Raw genomic sequence first — 18,170 nt, forward strand, 5'->3', positions numbered from 1 at the left:
ACACATAATGCTAAGCTATGGTTTGTTGAGTCAAAGTGTGGTTTGTTAGAGTGCCTGAACCCAGCTCAGTAGATGAACCATGGTTTATCTTTCTAGCAACAAATCATGATGTAAACCAATGGTTTGTTATTGGTTTAGAAATGGTAGCGTGTTCTAACTATGGTTTAGTGTTATGTTCAAAATGGACAACCTTGGTTTGTTGGATCATTCCACTCCGTATGCTTGACAAGCTACAGAAGCCAAGGGGAAGAACAGCTGAAGAAGAAACCAAGTTCTAGAGAAAAAAGCTGTGGCTTCTTTTCTTGTCTGAGGGACAACTCTTGTGGCTCAAGCCATGGTTAAAGCAAATTATGGTTTAGCTTCATGTGAAAACGCAAAGAGAAAATTAAACACCCAATAAACACAATATTTTAAGGCAGTTGGGGCCTAAGGACAGCAGGGACTGTGTGCAATTATAGAAAATGCTCTTTCCCTATTGCCTGCTGCTTGCTGCTCAATGACTGGGCTGGTGGTGAATAAGGGTTTGCTGCACCCTGGAACTGCATGGCCTAGTAACCAGGACCAAATAGTCCCAGGTATAGGATCTTCTCCTCACCCAGGTACCTGGGCAATTACTCACTGCTTCTCAGCAGCAGTGGTGCATAACTGATGAAAAACTTTAGAGGGTGGGAATGATGATATGATCACTGCCTAGTCTTGTGGTGGGAGAAGGGGCACCCAGAGGAAATTATCTTCCTAGCAGAGTCTTCCAAATCATGTCTGAGCCTCTGTTGATCTTACTGATATTAGCACTTTCGTTGGCTCTGCTTTTTAACTCTGCTTTGTATTATTTATACAACTGGTCATTGTAAGCTGCCTTGAGGGGCTGAAAGGTACAATAAAAATATTTTATAAATAAAAGCATTTTAGAAGCATGCGTGTGTGTATTGGGGCAGGGGATAGCACTGACATCTCCTTTGCAACACTTTTACACGGCCTGGGCTATTTGTTTTTATATTGGCTCCCAAAGGCTCAACGCCCCCTTGCCGTTGGCAGTCCTCCCTTCTGACTACAGTATGCTGTAGGACCAGCAGACTTACCTCCAGGTAGGGCACTCCCTTCTCGAAACTCTGTGGGTACTCGCGCAATAGGCGCTCTTCGTCCAGGAATTTGGCATCCCGCCCATTGGTGGCTGGCTGGAAAAGCCCATAGTTCAGCACGTCCTTGAGGCTTTCATTGAGAGTGCAGAGGATCTGTTGCTTTGCCACCCAGATGGCCGCATCAGGGTTGAAACGTAGGCATTTCTGAAATGGTTTTGGGCCAGTGGGAGAGGGAGGGGTGGAATTGAGAGCAAAAGGAATGCATCAAAATGGCACAAAGTGGCACCTTGTTTTGAGTTTGCTCTAAAGCAGTGTTTCGGCCCTTTTAAATCTGGTTTATTGATCCACATCCTCTCTTTCTTCCAAGGGACTCAAGGCAGCTTACAGCATTCTGCCCCCCATTTTATCCTCACTACAACCCTGTGAGGTAGGCTAAGCCAACGGACCTAGTGATCACTTGTCCAAGGTCATCCTTGGGCATCAAGGTCATCAAGCTTAATGGCTGAGAGGGGATTTGGACCTGGGTCTTGACCACTCTAATCACAATGCCACACTGGCTTAAAAAGAAAAAAAAGGATTTTAATACTGATCTTTCTACATCCTGGGCTATAAATTTTGTGATGGTGGGCGGGGGGGGGGGGAGTGGTAAGATTACATAATGTGGGGAATGAGCACAGAAGAGTCAGGATCTAAAAAAGAGGTAGCTTAATAAATTTACAGTTTTTTGATTGTAGAACAAGATTGTACAAGAATATTCCTTTTGCTCAGCTAATTTAGTTCACAGAGAGGGGGCTCTTTGACCACCTCTCCCACAACAGTCATGTTGGGGAGAAACTATTATAAAGGTAATTTAACTGTCAGCACTCCCAGACCTTATGCGTCTCACATCCACATCATATATTTAAAACTGGGAACTGTAGCTCTGCGCGGTCAGCACCCTGAGCAAACTACAGTTCCCAAGACTTTCCATTAACGTTAAAGTGCTATAATTGTTAAATGTATGGTATGGTTGTAGTTGTGAACAGATCCCGTAACTGGTTGCTGATGTTCACTGTAATTTTTTTTATTAAAAAAAAACCCTTCTTAATAAAAATCAGCGCTTTTCTGTTCATCCCAGCTGCCTTTGCATTCATCAGCCAGAAGAACACTAGAATTATGTTTTCCCACACCGCTGTGCAGAATGAAGCCTGCATATTTTCCATCTTATCTCCGCAAATGAAAGGGACAGAAATTGCACTTTTTAAAAACGAAAAACAAAAAGCACTGTTAATTGAAAGCTGAAATCCAGGCTACGGGCCTGCAGTCTCCCTGAGGGGACAAAGTCCCTACAGGCCTCCTGCAGCTATTGCCTGGGGCAGGCCTAATTTCGAGTGATTCCTCAACAGAGAATATTCCAGGCAAAATCTGAGAAATAATACAGACATCGAGCTACCAAGAATTTCATCGTAAGATGAATTACAAGAATGGTGACAGAGGGCCTATCTGTAGGCAGCCTCTCTGTTTGTGTGTGTGGCAATGGCAGTGTCTGTTGTAATGCACTGTGTCTGAGGTGCCTGCAAACCTGCTTTCACCCCGGTCAAGTCTTTAGCTGACCCACACCTGACGTCATGTATGCCCTACATATATAATGTCAGATGTAGGGGTGGTGGGTGTGGCTTGCCAAAACAGTCTTATAGGCCGAATGCTGGGCCTTGCCGGCCAAATTAGGCCTGGTGGGCCTAATTAGGTGCGCAGGCCAGAGGTTCAACACCACAGGGATAGACAGTATATGTTGTCCCAAGTCTTCCCCTCACTGCCTCTGGATGTATTATTATTATTATTATTATTATTATTATTATTATTATCATCATCATGCCCTTCACCCAGGTGGGCTATGGCAATTTAAAATACAACACCAAGAGTATGCAACATGTACTCTTCTTTCATCCCCGATGCGCTGTCACTGCCTATCCTGACAGGCAGGCAAGACACAACGCCTCTTCCCATCAAGGAAATTGCTAGGTTGAGAACGCAACATGCCAACTTGATTACTCCGATTTACATTTGCGGCAGGGGCATTTGAGCCGCGCGTGGCGCAGGCCACGTCCAAAGGAACGGTTCCCTGAGTCTCAGGCATGCTCCGTCAGCAACAGCGCCTGCCAGTCGCTGGGTGCATGCGCCCCATGGCCTCCTCTGCCACATGCAGCGGCTGTAGGAAACGTGTGGGTACCCGTGATGAGGGTGCAACGGGCCAGAATGGCAACATATTTATACAAAACGGACCCACACATAGTACTCTTGCAAGAAACTCGTAAAGCAGACAGGAAAAAACCTCCTTATTTACACAGTCATGGGTCGGTTTCCGATTTGATCCGCTTTTCATTAGGACGTCCCTGTTTTCATTGGAGAAATGTTGGAGGGTATGGTAGGATGTCCCTGTTTTCACTGGAGAAGTGTTAGAGGGTATGCATTTGACTCAAATGGGATTGGTGTTCCCGCCTTTTGCTCTTTTTATGGCACCAGGAGTTTCTCTGCATAGCTCTCAACTCACGTTAGCACCAATACTCTCTCTTTCCAACTACCCTAGCAGTCCCTGCCTCCTTCCCTCACCCCTCCGTCTTCCAGGGTCAGATTTGGGGAGTGGGGGGAGGGGAGGGGGTCATGAAGGGACAACCAGCCAGACACATGGTGGCAGTTCCATCCCTGTTTCCATGGTCACAACAATTTGTGATCTCTAGCAACCGTTTCCATGGTTGCCCCTGTGAATAGAAATGGGACCCAAGATAAAGGGGGAGAACAGCTTTAAAGAATCAGTAAAATGTGATGGGTTTGGGTGTTGCTGGTTTTTTGTGGGGAGTGAGAAAAAAGAAAGAGGGCCTTCTCCAAAATAGTGTAGAGACCAACAAACAATGGCCTTTGGGTAGCTTAATGTAATATTCACATTTTAAATCCCATCCCCCCAAACACTGTGTACACAGAGGAGAAGTGGTGTTATACATATATGGTGTGTGTTTGGATATGAAGATGCAGGAACAGAGGACTCAAACAGCAACGGCTAAGTGAAAGAGACTAAAGGTTATTTTAGCCAGCTCTCATTAAGTTTCCATCTGCCCTATTTATTTAAAGTACTTTCATGCCGCTTTTGACAGACATGGCTTTCCCCAAAGAATTCTGGGAACTGTAGTTCATGAAGGGTGCTAAGAGATGCTAGCAGACCCCTATTTCCCTCACAGAACTACAAATTCCCAGAGCTCCCTGGGAAGAGGGATTGACTGTTAAACCGCTCTGGGAATTGTGACTGTGAGGGGAATAAGGGGCCACAGGGGGCGTCCCTGGCATTTCATCGGTACAATACTTGGGCCAACTCCGAACACCATCTAGAACAGACATGTGTTCTTCTAGAACAGTGTTTCTCAAACTTGAGTCCCCAGCGGACTACAACTCCAATCAGCCCTAGCTGGCAGAACCAGTGGCCAGGGGTGATGGGAGTTGTAGTCACATTTGAGGTGATTCCCCGGGGGGCGGGGAATGAAGTTGCATATCCACCACAGCGACCAGCTACATAGTGGATTAAGCAGCCATTCATGGGTCACCTGCTCATAGTCTCTCCTCTGCTGGAATGAAAAACATTACATTGCTATTTAAAGTATAGTCATTATTTCTAAATGTGCATGTATGCATGCAAATTAGCAAATGCTAATTTGTTGCAAGAAGTGCATCTTCTTCTATTTGGCAAAATTTACCCTTTAGTAGTAGTAGCAGCAGCAGCAAGGCTGGTTCCAGGTTTCACCAGGCCCTTGGCAAAATGTCTTCTGATGTGCCCCCTCCTTCCACCTGGTAACAGCGACAGAGGTAGCTGTGGATGGCTGCTCTCTCTCACAATGCCCCAGAACAATGCTGTGTTGGAGATGCTGAGGGAAATCAAAATGGTGGCTCCTACACCCAGTTGCTTTTTAAAAGCCGGGGGTGAGGCAGCGATGTGCCATGACAACTCCCAAAAGCTGTTGTGTGCTGACGCTGGGCCTAGCAGCAGCAGCAGTAGTAGCTGAAGCAAGATTATACTTCCAGGGTGGATGTTACTCTTGAGAAGTGGTTCACTTCTCAAAGAGATGTACAGGAAGACACAACCTCAGACCCAGAACTGTGGGGTTGTGGGTTTACCGTCTTATGACAAAGACGTTCCACATATACTCAAAAGTTCTCTTGCCTTTTTCAGTTTTTTCCAATGTGTTCTGGGATTGAGCCCCACAAATATGGACCCCAGAAGTAGTGGGGGCTGTGAGGACAGGGGGGCAAAGAGGGGTACAGCTCCCACAAAGAATGGCCAGGGATGTTGACCCCTTCCACAAGGATGACCTGGCATATACAATGGCGGCTGTTGTCAAAAGCCGATTCGTGTCCTTTCATTTTTCCTTTGCTCAGTTGCCAAGCCGCTTAAGGTTTCTTTCTTTTCGTATCCGTTGTGAGGAACTCATTTTCCACAATGATGAAGAGTATAATTTATGACCTCATGACTAGCCCGTTAAATAAGCAGATGTAGAAAATACACCTGAAAAGTAAGCAACACTCAGGACATCCTTGACCACCTCATCTTAAAAGCAAGGTCCAGGTCCACAGACACATTTTTTCAAGGTGATACGCAAGTCATAGAGTGTGGACTTTCTGGGTTTAAGAATACTACGGCTCACTCACAAACCTCTGGATAGGGTGGGGCAATAAAAACAAATTTTAAAAGCTGATAAACCCTGATATGGGGGGGTGTTTTTGGGGGGGATTAGGGAGGCTCTCATCAGTGTGCTCTGCCAATGTGGTATAGTGGATGGACAGCTGGACCAGGGTTCAAATCCCACTCAGCCATTAAGCACACTGTCTCCCAGCCTAATCATACATCAATCATAGGGGTTGTTGTGAGGATAAACAGGGGGAGAGAATCATGCGCGCCATTTTGACCTCCTTGGAGGAAAGGTGTGATACAAATGGAATCATCGCCGAGTGAGATGAAGAAGGCATGTACACAGGCAGCAAGACTTCTGGGGTGCCCAGGGAGTGGTTGTGCAGCCATGCAAGGACCCTAATGGCAGGCGGGGGGGAAAGGGAAAGGGGGGGCAGGGAGCACACTTCGCCTAGGTCTGCAGATGGCTCTCCAAATCAAAGGGTTGCTGGATAAAAGGACTGGTGCTGGTGGCAATGTCTGTATGTGTGTGTGTGTTGCTGAGTGTCCTGGTTTTATTGCTAATGAAGTGAGGAAGGAATAAGTTCCCTTTAGTGCTGAGCTAAGGATGAATCCAGTTCTGCATTAATTACCCCTCTAGGGACTGAGGTGGTGGTGGTAGGGTGTGTGGAGCCCAGCCGAGAAGGGAAGCCCCACTTTTATTTGTCCATCAGCCACAGACCTTCCTGGGCAGCATTGCAGAATCAAGGAACACACATCCCTGTCCACAAAACTCTCTGCCCATTTAACCGGTTCCCTCCTTGAGCAACCCACGCTACGCAGATTATATCATGTCCATCTGAGGCACAGGGGAAAGGAGCAAACAAGGAGCACTGTATCAGAGGAAACCTACCCGATTACTGAAATGATTTGGTAAAATCCTGTCCAACTGCCTTGTCACCATACTCTACAACAGATGTGGACAACCTGTGGCCTTCTGGATATTGCTGTAGTACAACTCCTGAACATCCCATTGGGTGCTGATGTTCAACAACATCTGGGAGGCCACTTTAAAACATATTGGGATGACCCAATGTGTCTCATCCTTGCGCTTCGATACCTAACCCTAAGTACACGTAACTGAAACGACAACATATTCTCAGTGTTGGCTCCAGGTTTTGGAGAGCCTTGTGTAAGACCTTCTGCCCCGTTCCCTCCCAGTGAGTCTAACTCCATGCTGCCATCATCACAAACTGCTCTCCCTTCTCTTCCTCATCTCTGCTGCCACCTGCATGCCTGCCAGGCAGAGAGCCAAGGAGCAAACAAGACAGTGGCATCTACTTATATACCACTCTTATCTGGGCAGCCAGAGCGAGAGGTAGCTGAACAAGCAAGCGGACTGCGGCTGTGAAGAGGAGGAGCAGGGGCTACCTGATCGTGCCAACCCTGCATAATCTGCTTCCATTTTCCTTCTTGTAACCCCTCAGGGCAGAGACCAGCCCTCAAACTTGGTACAGCACCTATAGATGGCACTATTACTATTGCTATGAAAGGGCCATAGCTGAGTAGTGGAGCACCGAAAATTTCATGCAGAAGGTTCCAGGTCCAATTCTGGGCATCTGCAGGTAGGGCTGAGAAAGATGGGAGTTCCTTACGAAGCTGCAGAGAGCTACTGTGAGTCAGTGTAGACAATACTGAGCACGATAGACCGTCTGACCCAGTTTAAGGCTGATTCCTAGGTTCATCGTTAACCATCTAGATGGCTAGAATTACGCCACAAAACACAAAAGGGTGTCAGCTAGGGGTGGTGGGGTAGAGACGGCAAAAATTAATTTTGAAACCGGTAACTCGGCATCGCTTGTCGCTCTTGTCTTCAGTGGGTTGGAATTTCTCCCCAATGCTCAATACAGAACTTGGCTAGCTTCTTTAAAAAAACCACAAAATATCCTCCACACTTGCCTCCCGCTACACCTCAGCATGCACCTGGGCACAGGTGAGCTTCCATGCCTCTCCCGCACTCCGTCCCCTCTTTGGTTCCTCACCGTCTGGTGCAGGTCAGGAATGCCAATTCGGAAGACCATCATACTGAAGTGTGCGTCCTCGGGTACCGACATGGAGCGACTGTGGTCAGGGTTAGCGGGGCTGGCCGGCGGGCTGGGCCCCTCGCGGGAGGTCTCCGAGCCCGACTCCCCCTCGGGGCACTGGGAGAGGTGCTCCTCCTCCTCCGCACTTGATTCGGGGCTCTGGGGCATCGTCGGGGGCGCTGGGCACCATCACTGGCTGCACTGCAGGGATGGGGAAAGAGAAAGAGATTAAAGGTTACCTCCGTGGAGGAGCATTGTAAGAGATGTGTAGCCGCTTGCCTTCCTTCTGGGCTTCCCATGGGCATCTGGTTTGGCCATGGTTATAACAGGATGCTGGTAAGATGGACCACAGGCCTGATCCAACAGATCTCTTTTTACGCCCGTAGTGGTAAGGGGACAGGGATGGCCTCTACAGCACTGCTCTACCAAGATGTGATCTCCTAACACACACGTATTCAGATACAGAAATATGGCCTTTGAATAATGCATTCTGAGCAAGCGGGCACAGACCCAAATGTGCACACACACACACTCACACACAAACCAAGGCTGACAGGCAAGTCAAGCAAAAATGAGGCCTCCCTTCTCTTGCTTTCTCTGCTATACCGACACAAAACAAAGACACGCTAAGGCGTACAGACAAAAACATGCAGACATACAGTACTACGACTAGAGTGGAATCTAGTCCAGAATCTTTGTTCTGTTGTTTCACCTGGTGATGAAGTGAGTTCAAAGCAATCCATTACAATCTATTGGAGCCTCAAAGGGTGGCCCCTCTGGAATTTCTCTCTCTCTCTCTCTCTCTCTCTCTCTCTCACACACACACACACACACACACACACACTTGTAGATCTGTCTGTGCTCGGTTACCCAGCGCTTAAATAAGTGACCTTTCACAATCCCTTTCAAAAACATGCATTGGGAGAGGATCCCTAACCTGGTACAGAGAGAGAAATACAGGACAAAACCTTATCAATACAGGATGTAGCACTTTACACTGGAATACAGGACAATCCTGTATTATACAGGACAGTTGGCAACCCTAGCTGGAATCTAATTTCACCACCCATCCCACAGCTTGTGCCACACAGGAGGTCCAATTATGTTTCTTCAGTTGCTGCTCCTTCCCTGTGTTTAATACAACTCCGTTCACTAGTACTGAGCAAGAGGAGTGGAGGGGGAGGCTGCAGTCAGTAAGCCCCAAACTGGGGTGGGGTGGGTGGGCAGACACCCCCCCCCACTATTGTACCAGGGATCGGGGTTGAGGGGAAGTAGGGGGTCGCATTTCCTACATCAGCCTTTGGCTTATTAGCTCTGAATCCCTGGAAGACTTGCTGACAGGCAGCTTGCCTTGATCTGCACTGAAAGCAGGATTCGTTCCAGTACAGACGTGGCAAGATACCCGGGGAACATAGCTATGAAGAGAGAGATGGGGAGAATAACTTGTACACAGGGAGGAACACAGAGACATTGCGAACTTCGTTTTTCAATCCACGCACAGTCACCTGCTTCCCACTCCTCCTTCCAAAGCATGATTATTGATGCAACGGCCCAGTTCGCACATGACTCTAAACTAAACCATGGCTAAGCGTGAATGTGTGACCGTGTGGGTACTCACAGGAAAAATCCCAGCCGCTTTGCTCCTCTCCCTGTTCTGCTGCTGCTGCTGCGCTACCTGTGCTAACCATGGTTTGTTACATCCAAACAAACCATGGTTAGTGTTACATCTGAAGCTAGGCTCATGGTTTGTCTTGCTCCCAACCATAAGCTGTTGCCAAGGCTTGTGGTTTGTATGGAAGAGGCAAACCATGAACCTAGGTTAATATGTAATGCCAGGTACCATAGCAGCAGTAGCATAGTGGTATATGGGGTCACACTTAGGCATGGTTTGGTTTAGCGCCACTGGGTCATGGTGTGTGATGCTTTGAACAGGCAAAACACTTCTTTTAACATGCTCCCAAATGGGTCCTTAGTGGCACACGATCGGAATGATTTGCATGCATACATGCCTGCATGATGCTTCCAGATGAGCTGCTTATTGAGCATCCATTCTGATTTATTTTCAGGGAGCTTAGACAACGTTGGCTGCTTAATATGCCTTCATTCTGATTTATCTGCGGGAGGTTAGGTGATGGGTCATCAAAGCAAGTGCGGTGACGCACTTTCTGAGACATTCTCCCGCTGCTTCCTTTATCACGAAAAAAGCCAATCTTTTGGGAATCCCTCCCCAAAATGGCAAATGCCTGGAAATGCCCTGAAGAACATGCACATTCTCCCTCTTTGCTTGCCCAGTGCTTCCATTCTCTCACTCCTCCCGCCCACTTTGCCCTTTTAATTTCTGCATGTCTGTCAGATCTTGTCCCCCCCCCACTACATTCCCAGTTCCCTGTCTCTGTATTTCCCCCACAAGAGGTGCAAGGCAGAGATCCCTCGCTTCAGGTCCTTGCTCCGCATGCCAGCCGAATGTTCCCTTCCGCCCCAACCACCTCCACCCCAGTCTCCTTCACTGACTTTTCATGCTCTGTGTCCCAGTTTCCAGCCGGCCCCAGGGCCCAAGCAATCTGTGTGCAAGCAGCACACGACGTCCCAGAAAGCGGAACAGCCCTGGGACGCCTGCCCCACTTTCGGCACCTGCCAAAAGGGCCTATAATTAGCCCTAAAGGACACCATTTGCTCTGAACCCCCTGACACCTCCAATTTCATTTGCTAGATATAATCGCAGCCAGGCAGATACTGTGGGCGGTGGGGCAGGAGGAGCAGGGGTGTAGTGTGGGGAGGGCCAAGGGTGCAATAGCCCTGGGCGCATGATATGGAGGGGGCAAGAGCCAGGCGCCCCCACGCAGGGATCCCTGCCCTGTCTGCCACCGGGATCGTGGGTAGTAACTGATGTAAAAGGCTCTCCGGTTAAGATCTACTGCCAGTGTAGACAACAGCAGGTTACATGGGCCAGTGGTCTGTCCTGGTATGATGTAGCTCCCCATATCTTCTCTGGGGAAATGAAACTAATTCTGGCATCAGTTGCAACTAGAGAGAGAGATATCCCTTGTTTGGTAAGATACTCAAGGTCCAACTCTAAAGTGGCGGAGGAGTTTTTTTTGCTTAGTCAGCATTTTAAAGCAAACCAACCAACCTACATTGTGGGAACGCAGGTATCAAATTGACTGTACACTTCTCAAAATTTTTGCAAAGTCAGGTTCTTTTGTTCAGACCTGCTAACCTTTCCGCCTGATGCAGGCCTGATGCCACAGTGAAGAGCTTGGCTGACCACTGCTTGACCCCGCACTCAACACAAAGGCAACCAGCCCCATATCGACCAAGTCTAATGAAGTCTTCTCTGCACTGGTTCCAGATTGGGATTTGTCTTATTGGAGGTGGTGATGGGAGAGTGCTAGGTAACAGTTTGTTTCAGCTCAAATATATGCACATAAATGTGAATGCAAATCCATGTAAAAATGCATATTCTGGGGGAAAGTGTAGAAAAGCACACGAAATGTGTATTTCAGCAGAAATTGTATACCATTTTTAAATGCACTTTTATTTTAAAAATCCACAAAAAAATGAAATAGAGAAGAATTGTGATTGAATGCACACAAAACCTACGTAAAATGGAAAAAGGCTGATCCATCCATCTGTACTACCACAAAGTTCTCATAGAATTTCTCCCTCTTCCTCAGAATCATTGGATAATGCCATAACTAAAGATAGGTCCTTGGAAACATCAAGAATGCCAGAAGAAGAAGAAAATCCCCAGGAAGTCAAGTCAATGAGATCAGAGGGCAATTCACACAAACATCTGGCCCACTTTGAAGTTAATACAAGCTGGCTTTTTCAGTAGGAGCTCAGAGTCCACCTCGGAAATGGTTCATGCTCCCTTTCATGGCTCAGTACGTCCCGCAAAAATCTGTTCGAAGCAGGCATTGAAAATGGGAAAAGCACCACTTTAACAGGCAAAAACTAAAACGACAAAATAGCATCATGGCTGTAATGGGAATTGGGGTTGCTTGTGCGTAAATTCCAAACTGCTCCCAGCTGTTGGGGTAGCTAAACCTTTCCCTGATTTGACAGCCCTTACAAGGCGACTGTCTCAGTCACTGGCAGAATCCGTCAGTGGGCGTTCCCTAAACTTCTTCCAACATAAAAGCTGTTTGACGCCAAGTCTCCTCCTAGCCTCTCTGCGCGGAAGTCTCCTGCGCAGAGTGGGCGTGGCCAGCGGAGGTCCTGGGCTCTCCCCGCTGGACCCTGTGGAAGGGTCTTGGAGCCCTCTCTCCGAAGACCTTCCCTCCTCCCCTTCTTTCCTGGTGTCACGCTTATTTCCTTCCCCAATGGAAGTATTCTCCCTCTCCCTGCTGGTCCCTTCTCCTGCATCATCGGAGAGCCCTACCTCCGCTCTGCGCTCCGATGTCAGTTCCCTGACAATGGCTTTCGCCAAAGAAACCTGGGAACTGTGGCTCATTAAAGGCACTAACCTCACAGTGCTATAATTTCTAGCACAGTTCTCAGGATTCCTCATGACTGTTAAAGTGGCATAAGGGTGTGGATCCGACCCAGCACATGACAGGCCTGGGACAGACCTTATTCAAAATACTTGGGAGTATCCTCTTCTCTCTCTCTCTCTCTCTTTTGTAAAGCAGGTTGAAACTAGATTTGCTAAAATGCTGTAAATGTAGACATGGACTCAACACGGATCTGGTTCAATTGTGCAAGTCCGGGACACCCCAAGTCTCTTGTGTAAAACAGGACATTTCGCGAGATGTTTGATACTGTAAATACTCCAGATGGAAGTTAATAACGATGGTGTTAAATGGTATTAGCACAAGGGTAGTAAAATGTGTGCATATATAACACTTGTGTAACACCTCAAGTGTTACCATTACTGTAACGTGTCACTGTTATGTGTGAGACTACACGTAAAGACAGGCAGGCAGGCAGACAACACAGAAGTGTTGAGTCTCTTGGAAAAGAGAGACCATTGCATACCCTCCAACATTTCTCCCATGAAGCTAGGGGCATCCTATTCAATAATAATAATAATGATAATGATAATAATGTTATTATTTATATCCTGCCCATCTAACTGGGTGGCCCCAGCCATTCTGAGCAGCTTCCAACATATATATAAAAACATAATAAAGCATTAAACATTTTTTAAAAACTTCCCCATACAGGACTGCCTTCAGATGTCTTCTAAAGGTTGTATAATTATTTATCTCCTTGGCTCGGGGGTTGCATAACTCCATACCCTCCAACATTTCTCTGATGAAAATAGGGACATCCTAAGGAAAAGCAGGACATTCCGGGATCAAATCACAAACCTAGACAGCTTCTGTAAATCCAGGACTGTTCCTAGAAATTAGGGACATTTGGAGGGTCTGTCATCATGCTCAGAGCATGAGACTGTGATTATGCAGGAACAGAGAGAAATTAGAGTGCCACTGGCTGTAGAATTCTGTTTTCTAAGAAGCTGAGATTGCTCAGAGCTCCGCTGGAAGATATTTTTCTCTGAAGACATTTATCAGTATATCCTCCTCTTCCACCCCTAGGGAAAGGGGGCTATTTTGCAGAATGTTGTCTGCCCCACGCGTTTTTGATGGCTGCTGTCCCCACCCCAAAATGTCTCATAACAACTCGAGGTCTGGATATTCCAGGCTGCCAACACAGCAGCCACCTCCCCTGTTTGAGGCAGTAAGAGGAGAGTGCTGTGAAGCTCAGTTCCTGCTTTGCATAGGCATCTGGATGGTCGTTGTAAGAACAAGATGCTGGACCAGATGGGTTGCTGGGAGAAGATGTATGAGCTCCTGCTCCAGACACTGCTAGAGAATTTGTCCTCCCCATAAGGGATATTTGGTGGGTTGCTCCCCACAATTTGGGCCCCTGCAGATGGCATCTTTACTGAACTTTTGTCCTGATTTGCTTGCAGAGAGGTTATACAACAACGAGCATTCATCCTCCCTCCCTCCCAATTTCCTTGTATGTCTTTCCGTCAATTCTTCATTCATTCTACACGTTTCCCTGTCACTTTACAAACTGAAAAAAGTCTGCCTTTTCTTTCAAGTGCATTTGTTGCATACCCCCCAACTGTCCCGATTTAAGTGGGACATCCTGTTTTTTTGAGGGGGGCGTGCTCTCGTGTGAGTCACCTGGCTCCCATGAGATGGTGGCCCCGAAAGACGTGCATTTTGGGGTGCCGTACTCTTGCGCGAGTCACATGGCCTGCATGGGAGCGCAGCCCCGAAAGACACGCATCCCAGTTTTTCTCTGGGGTACGACTGTAATTGCACAAGCCCAAAGTTCCTGGTATGCACTTGAATCCCTCCCACAAAACACTTGGCAATCTGGTGGTACCCCCTCTTGCTGCCCACAAATGAGGTAGAGAATTTGGAGTGGCCATTTTCCCAACACAGCTCCATATATACTCCATTATACTCTGTGTCTACCAACCCAGGGACCAAATGTTGAGCTTCTGACTCCTGCTCCTGGTAGAACATTGTCCCATTTGTCTCTGGTCATAATAATAATAATAATAATAATAATAATAATAATAATAATAATAATAATTTATTTATACCTCACCCATCTGGCTGAGTTTCCCCAGCCACTCTGGGCAGCTCCCAATCGAGTGTTAAAAACAATACAGCATTAAATATTAAAAACTTCCCTAAACATAGTTGGTTTTTTAAATAACTTTTGGGGGGGCTGAGGAGGGGAGATCATAGAACCATAGAGCTGGAGGGAACCATGAGGATCGTCTAGTCCAACTCCCTGCAATGCAGGAATCTTTCACCCAGCGTGGGGCTCGAACCCTCGACCCTGAGATTAAGAGTCTCCCGCTCTACCGACTGAGCTATCTCTCAGGGGTGTTGAGGGTGCTTTTCTAAGACATTATTAACATGCACGGGCATGCAACGGCAGTTCTTCTGTTTTAATCTCCCTGTCCTGCGCATGAATAGGCACAAAATGCCGGTGCGCTGGTTAAGAGCCTAAGAATGTCAGGCGTTGTATGGAAGAAATACAAGCAAGGCCAGGCCTCACATGGAGGATTACAGTCTAAAAAAAGAACACAAAAGAAAGAACAAGGATGCTGGCTGTTATGAGTGGGCGGGAGGTCATAGGGAAAAACCCAAAAACAGCCTTGCAGTCGAACTGGTTGCCACATATTGCTTGTGTGGATGCAGGACTGCTAATGGTATCATTTTCTCCTGTGCAGATAACAGCTTCTAAGCAGTGTTAGAAACACAGATATCTAAGCTAACCATCAAATGACACCTTAAACCTAGGTTAAGGCCACCACGACGGAATATCTAGGTGCTTTTTATTTATTTTTGGTGGTGAAATTTTATTTATTATCATTATTATCATTTCTATACCACTTTATATTTTAAGGAAAAAATATCTCAAAGCAGTTTGAAACACATTAAATAAAACAATACAGAATAAAACAAATTCAAGCTTCAAGGAAAATATTTCAGATCCTTCTCTAAGTGACATTTTGCTTTCCCCATATCTATTTACCTACTTAATTTACAGAGCCGCCCCATAGCAGAAGTACTCTAGGAAACCAGTGTGGTGTAGTCGTCAGAGTGACGCACTAGGACCTAAGAAATCAGGGTTCGAATTCCCACTCAGTCATGAAGCTCAGTGGGTGAACTTGGGCCAATCGTGGCCTCTTAACCTACATCACAGGGTCAGCCCCATAGTTGCCTTTGACTGGACTTAACCATCCAGGAGTCCTTTACCTTTTTTTTACTTTGTAGGGATTAACTGAGGAAGGGGCTGAACCATGTAGTCCTTGGAGAAAAGGGTATAAATGCTCTTCTGCTTATTTGCTTAAGAAAGCTGGAGAGGCCAGCCAGAGGAATATGTCAGTTGCCAATGAGGCATTCAGAGATCTCCGCACAGTCGCAATTGGACCCCTGCAAACTGCGCCTGGCCCCTGGCTAATTTCTAACATTGCTTGTAAGCCAGGGATTTTCATCAGGACGGCAGCAGAGAAGGGTTAAATTTCCCCTGCGCACTTGCTGATAAATATGCACACCCCCCCCATGCTATTTGCATTAAAAAAGAATTAAATAAATGCAAAGTAATCCATTAACAGCTACCCACAGCCTGCCCTGGGTCCTTTTCCTCTGATGCATCCCCTTGTTGGCAACATTCCATGGAATCCTTGCCAGTGGTGGGTGGGGCCAAAGGCAAGAATGAGCAATGCAACAAATAGGAATATTACCTTTACACACAGACACACCTCTCTCTATCCTCTGTCCAGACAAACAAAAGGTGCTATAAGAGTTCAAGGACACCTTCTAGCCTGGCAGAAAGACATGTGTGAAGCAGGATGGGGGAGCAGTGTGTGGATACCCTCCAACATTTATCTGATGAAAATAGGGACGTCCTATTCCATCCTCATCCTCATTTTATTATTTATCCCCCACCCATCTGAATGGGTTGCCCCAGCCACTCTGGGCGGCTTCCAAAATGTAGAAGAACATACTTAAACATTTAAAAACTTCCCTATACCAGGCTGCCTTCAGAGGTCTTCTAAAGGTTGTATAGTTGCTTATCTCTTTGGCTCGGTGGTCACGTAACTCCATACCCTCCAACATTTCTCCAGGGAAAATAGGGACGTCCTAAGGAAAAGCAGGACATTCCGGGATCAAATGAGAAACTGGGGCGGCTTCTGTAAATTTGGGACTGTCCCTGGAAAATAGAGACACTTGGAAGGTCTGGGTGTGGCCTGCAGAGAGAGGCTCAGAGGGCTGCGTTTGGCATTCTGACATCCATCCTCACTGATGCTTTAAACCAAGGGTCAGCAACCTAAGGCCCATGGGCCACAAGCGGCCCATGGGGGTCATTTAACCGGCCCATGGACCCCTGCCTCCCGCTCGGGGACCCCCACTGTCGGCTCCCATGTGCTGCACTAAACCAGCACGGAGCAGAGCGGGAATTTCCTCCTCCGACACTGGCAGAATGGAATGGACACTGGCCAATGGGAAGCTGCGCATGCCTCCTCCGTGCCGGAAGGAGCACCAGAAATAGCGTTTGCGCATGCATCCGCACATGCACACTCCGGCCCACCATGGCGTCTGCGGGACCATGAACCGCCCCAAGCCACAATAACTTTGTTTTTTTAAAAAAATAATTTTTATTAACTGGCCAATCACATCAAAGTAAATCACATCACATAAATTCCAAATTACAAAGCCAAATTTTTAAATTTTGTTGGGGGAACCCATACTTCAGGATCCAAAGGGGGATTCAGATCATCTTCTTATTACTGCGTTAATGTCCAAATCAGTCCCAATCAGTCCAAACAAAATTCATAATTCTATCCAGTCTTATCTTGGTGTTTCCACATCATATCTTGTTCATATAATTTCTATTTTTCCTTTACGATCTCTTCTGTTAGTCTCCTTAAGCCGATAAGCAAAATAATAATCCTGTGTGGATTTCCCGTTCCTCCACTAAGTCCAGATGGTTTCCATATATCTCCTTCGTAGATAACATCCCTCTTTCCATCATAAATTTGGCATTTGTCGCTCTTAAGTCCCACCGAGAAGTTGATCCACGATATGTAAACAACTCTATTTCTTTCTTTCTCCTCCCAGACCCAAGAGCTCCAACAATGCCTCCCAAAATGGCGACGGCATTTTTAACTGTGTCATTCCAAAACTCTTAGCTTTCCAGCTTCATCTTGAAACATTGCTTTGGTTCGAAAGTTTATCTCCACACAGCCTTAAATCCACAGCTTAAGTCCTTAGTTTCTGACTCATTAGGGGAGGGGATTCTTGTTAAATCACATAAGAAAAAGGAAGGCAGGTTTTTTCCCCCCTCCCCCCTCAGTCATACCGTATCTTGACGTATCTTCTCATATTTTATTCTTGTCTTGTTATCAGAGATCTCTTCTGTCAGCAGTCTTTACTCCCCTTTTTCCTTGAAGCATGTGCAATTTATCTCGTCCAAATTGTTTCTTTTGAAGATGCTTGCAACTAGCGGCGCGAATCAGGGACGGCATCCAGGAGTGCCGGAATCCCACAGGAGGGCTTTGTGCCTAGTGCCCCCACCCCCACAAATTCGGGGGTGGTATAGGGCATAGCAGGCAAGGGCCGTCCCCCCCACAATCCTGGGGGGGTTAAGGAGGCTAATTACCCCCATCATAGCCTCCAAATTACCTCGTGTGGGTCGGAGAGATGTTATTGTCAGCCATCTTCCGATGCGCCACCTAGTGGCCCCCAAGCCACAATAACTTTGCAGACCCCTGCTTTAAACTCCTTCCTTCCTTCCTTCCTTCCTTCCTTCCTTCCTTCCTTCTATCCATCCTTTCTTCCTTCCTTCCTTCCTTCCTTCCTTCCTCTCCCCTCCGTTACCACCAACATTCTTGTAAGC

General features: G+C 47.0%; 1 protein-coding gene across 9 annotated transcripts in view; it reads right to left on the minus strand.

The window, feature by feature from the left end:
* Nucleotides 1–18,170, minus strand: part of SHANK1 (SH3 and multiple ankyrin repeat domains 1) — a 122,484-nt gene that overhangs the window by 83,090 nt on the left and 21,224 nt on the right. For 6 of the 9 annotated variants that reach the window (XR_014540979.1, XR_014540980.1, XR_014540981.1 and 3 more), the window contains exons 2-3: nucleotides 7,752–7,994; nucleotides 1,080–1,283 (exon numbers count right to left, since the gene is read on the minus strand). Coding sequence is in view for 6 of the 9 variants with exons in the window: in XM_083582334.1 (XP_083438460.1) it covers nucleotides 1,080–1,283; nucleotides 7,752–7,961 (414 nt within the window). In the remaining 3 variants the exon portion in view is untranslated. Of the gene's footprint in view, nucleotides 1–1,079; nucleotides 1,284–3,120; nucleotides 3,233–3,402; nucleotides 3,478–7,751; nucleotides 7,995–18,170 lie in introns of those variants that run through there. The other 3 variants (XM_083582336.1, XM_083582335.1, XM_083582337.1) reach the window with 3 other exon arrangements.

The sequence above is a fragment of the Podarcis filfolensis genome (genome assembly GCF_964270895.1).
Source record: "Podarcis filfolensis genome assembly, chromosome: 13".
NCBI lineage: Eukaryota > Metazoa > Chordata > Lepidosauria > Squamata > Lacertidae > Podarcis > Podarcis filfolensis.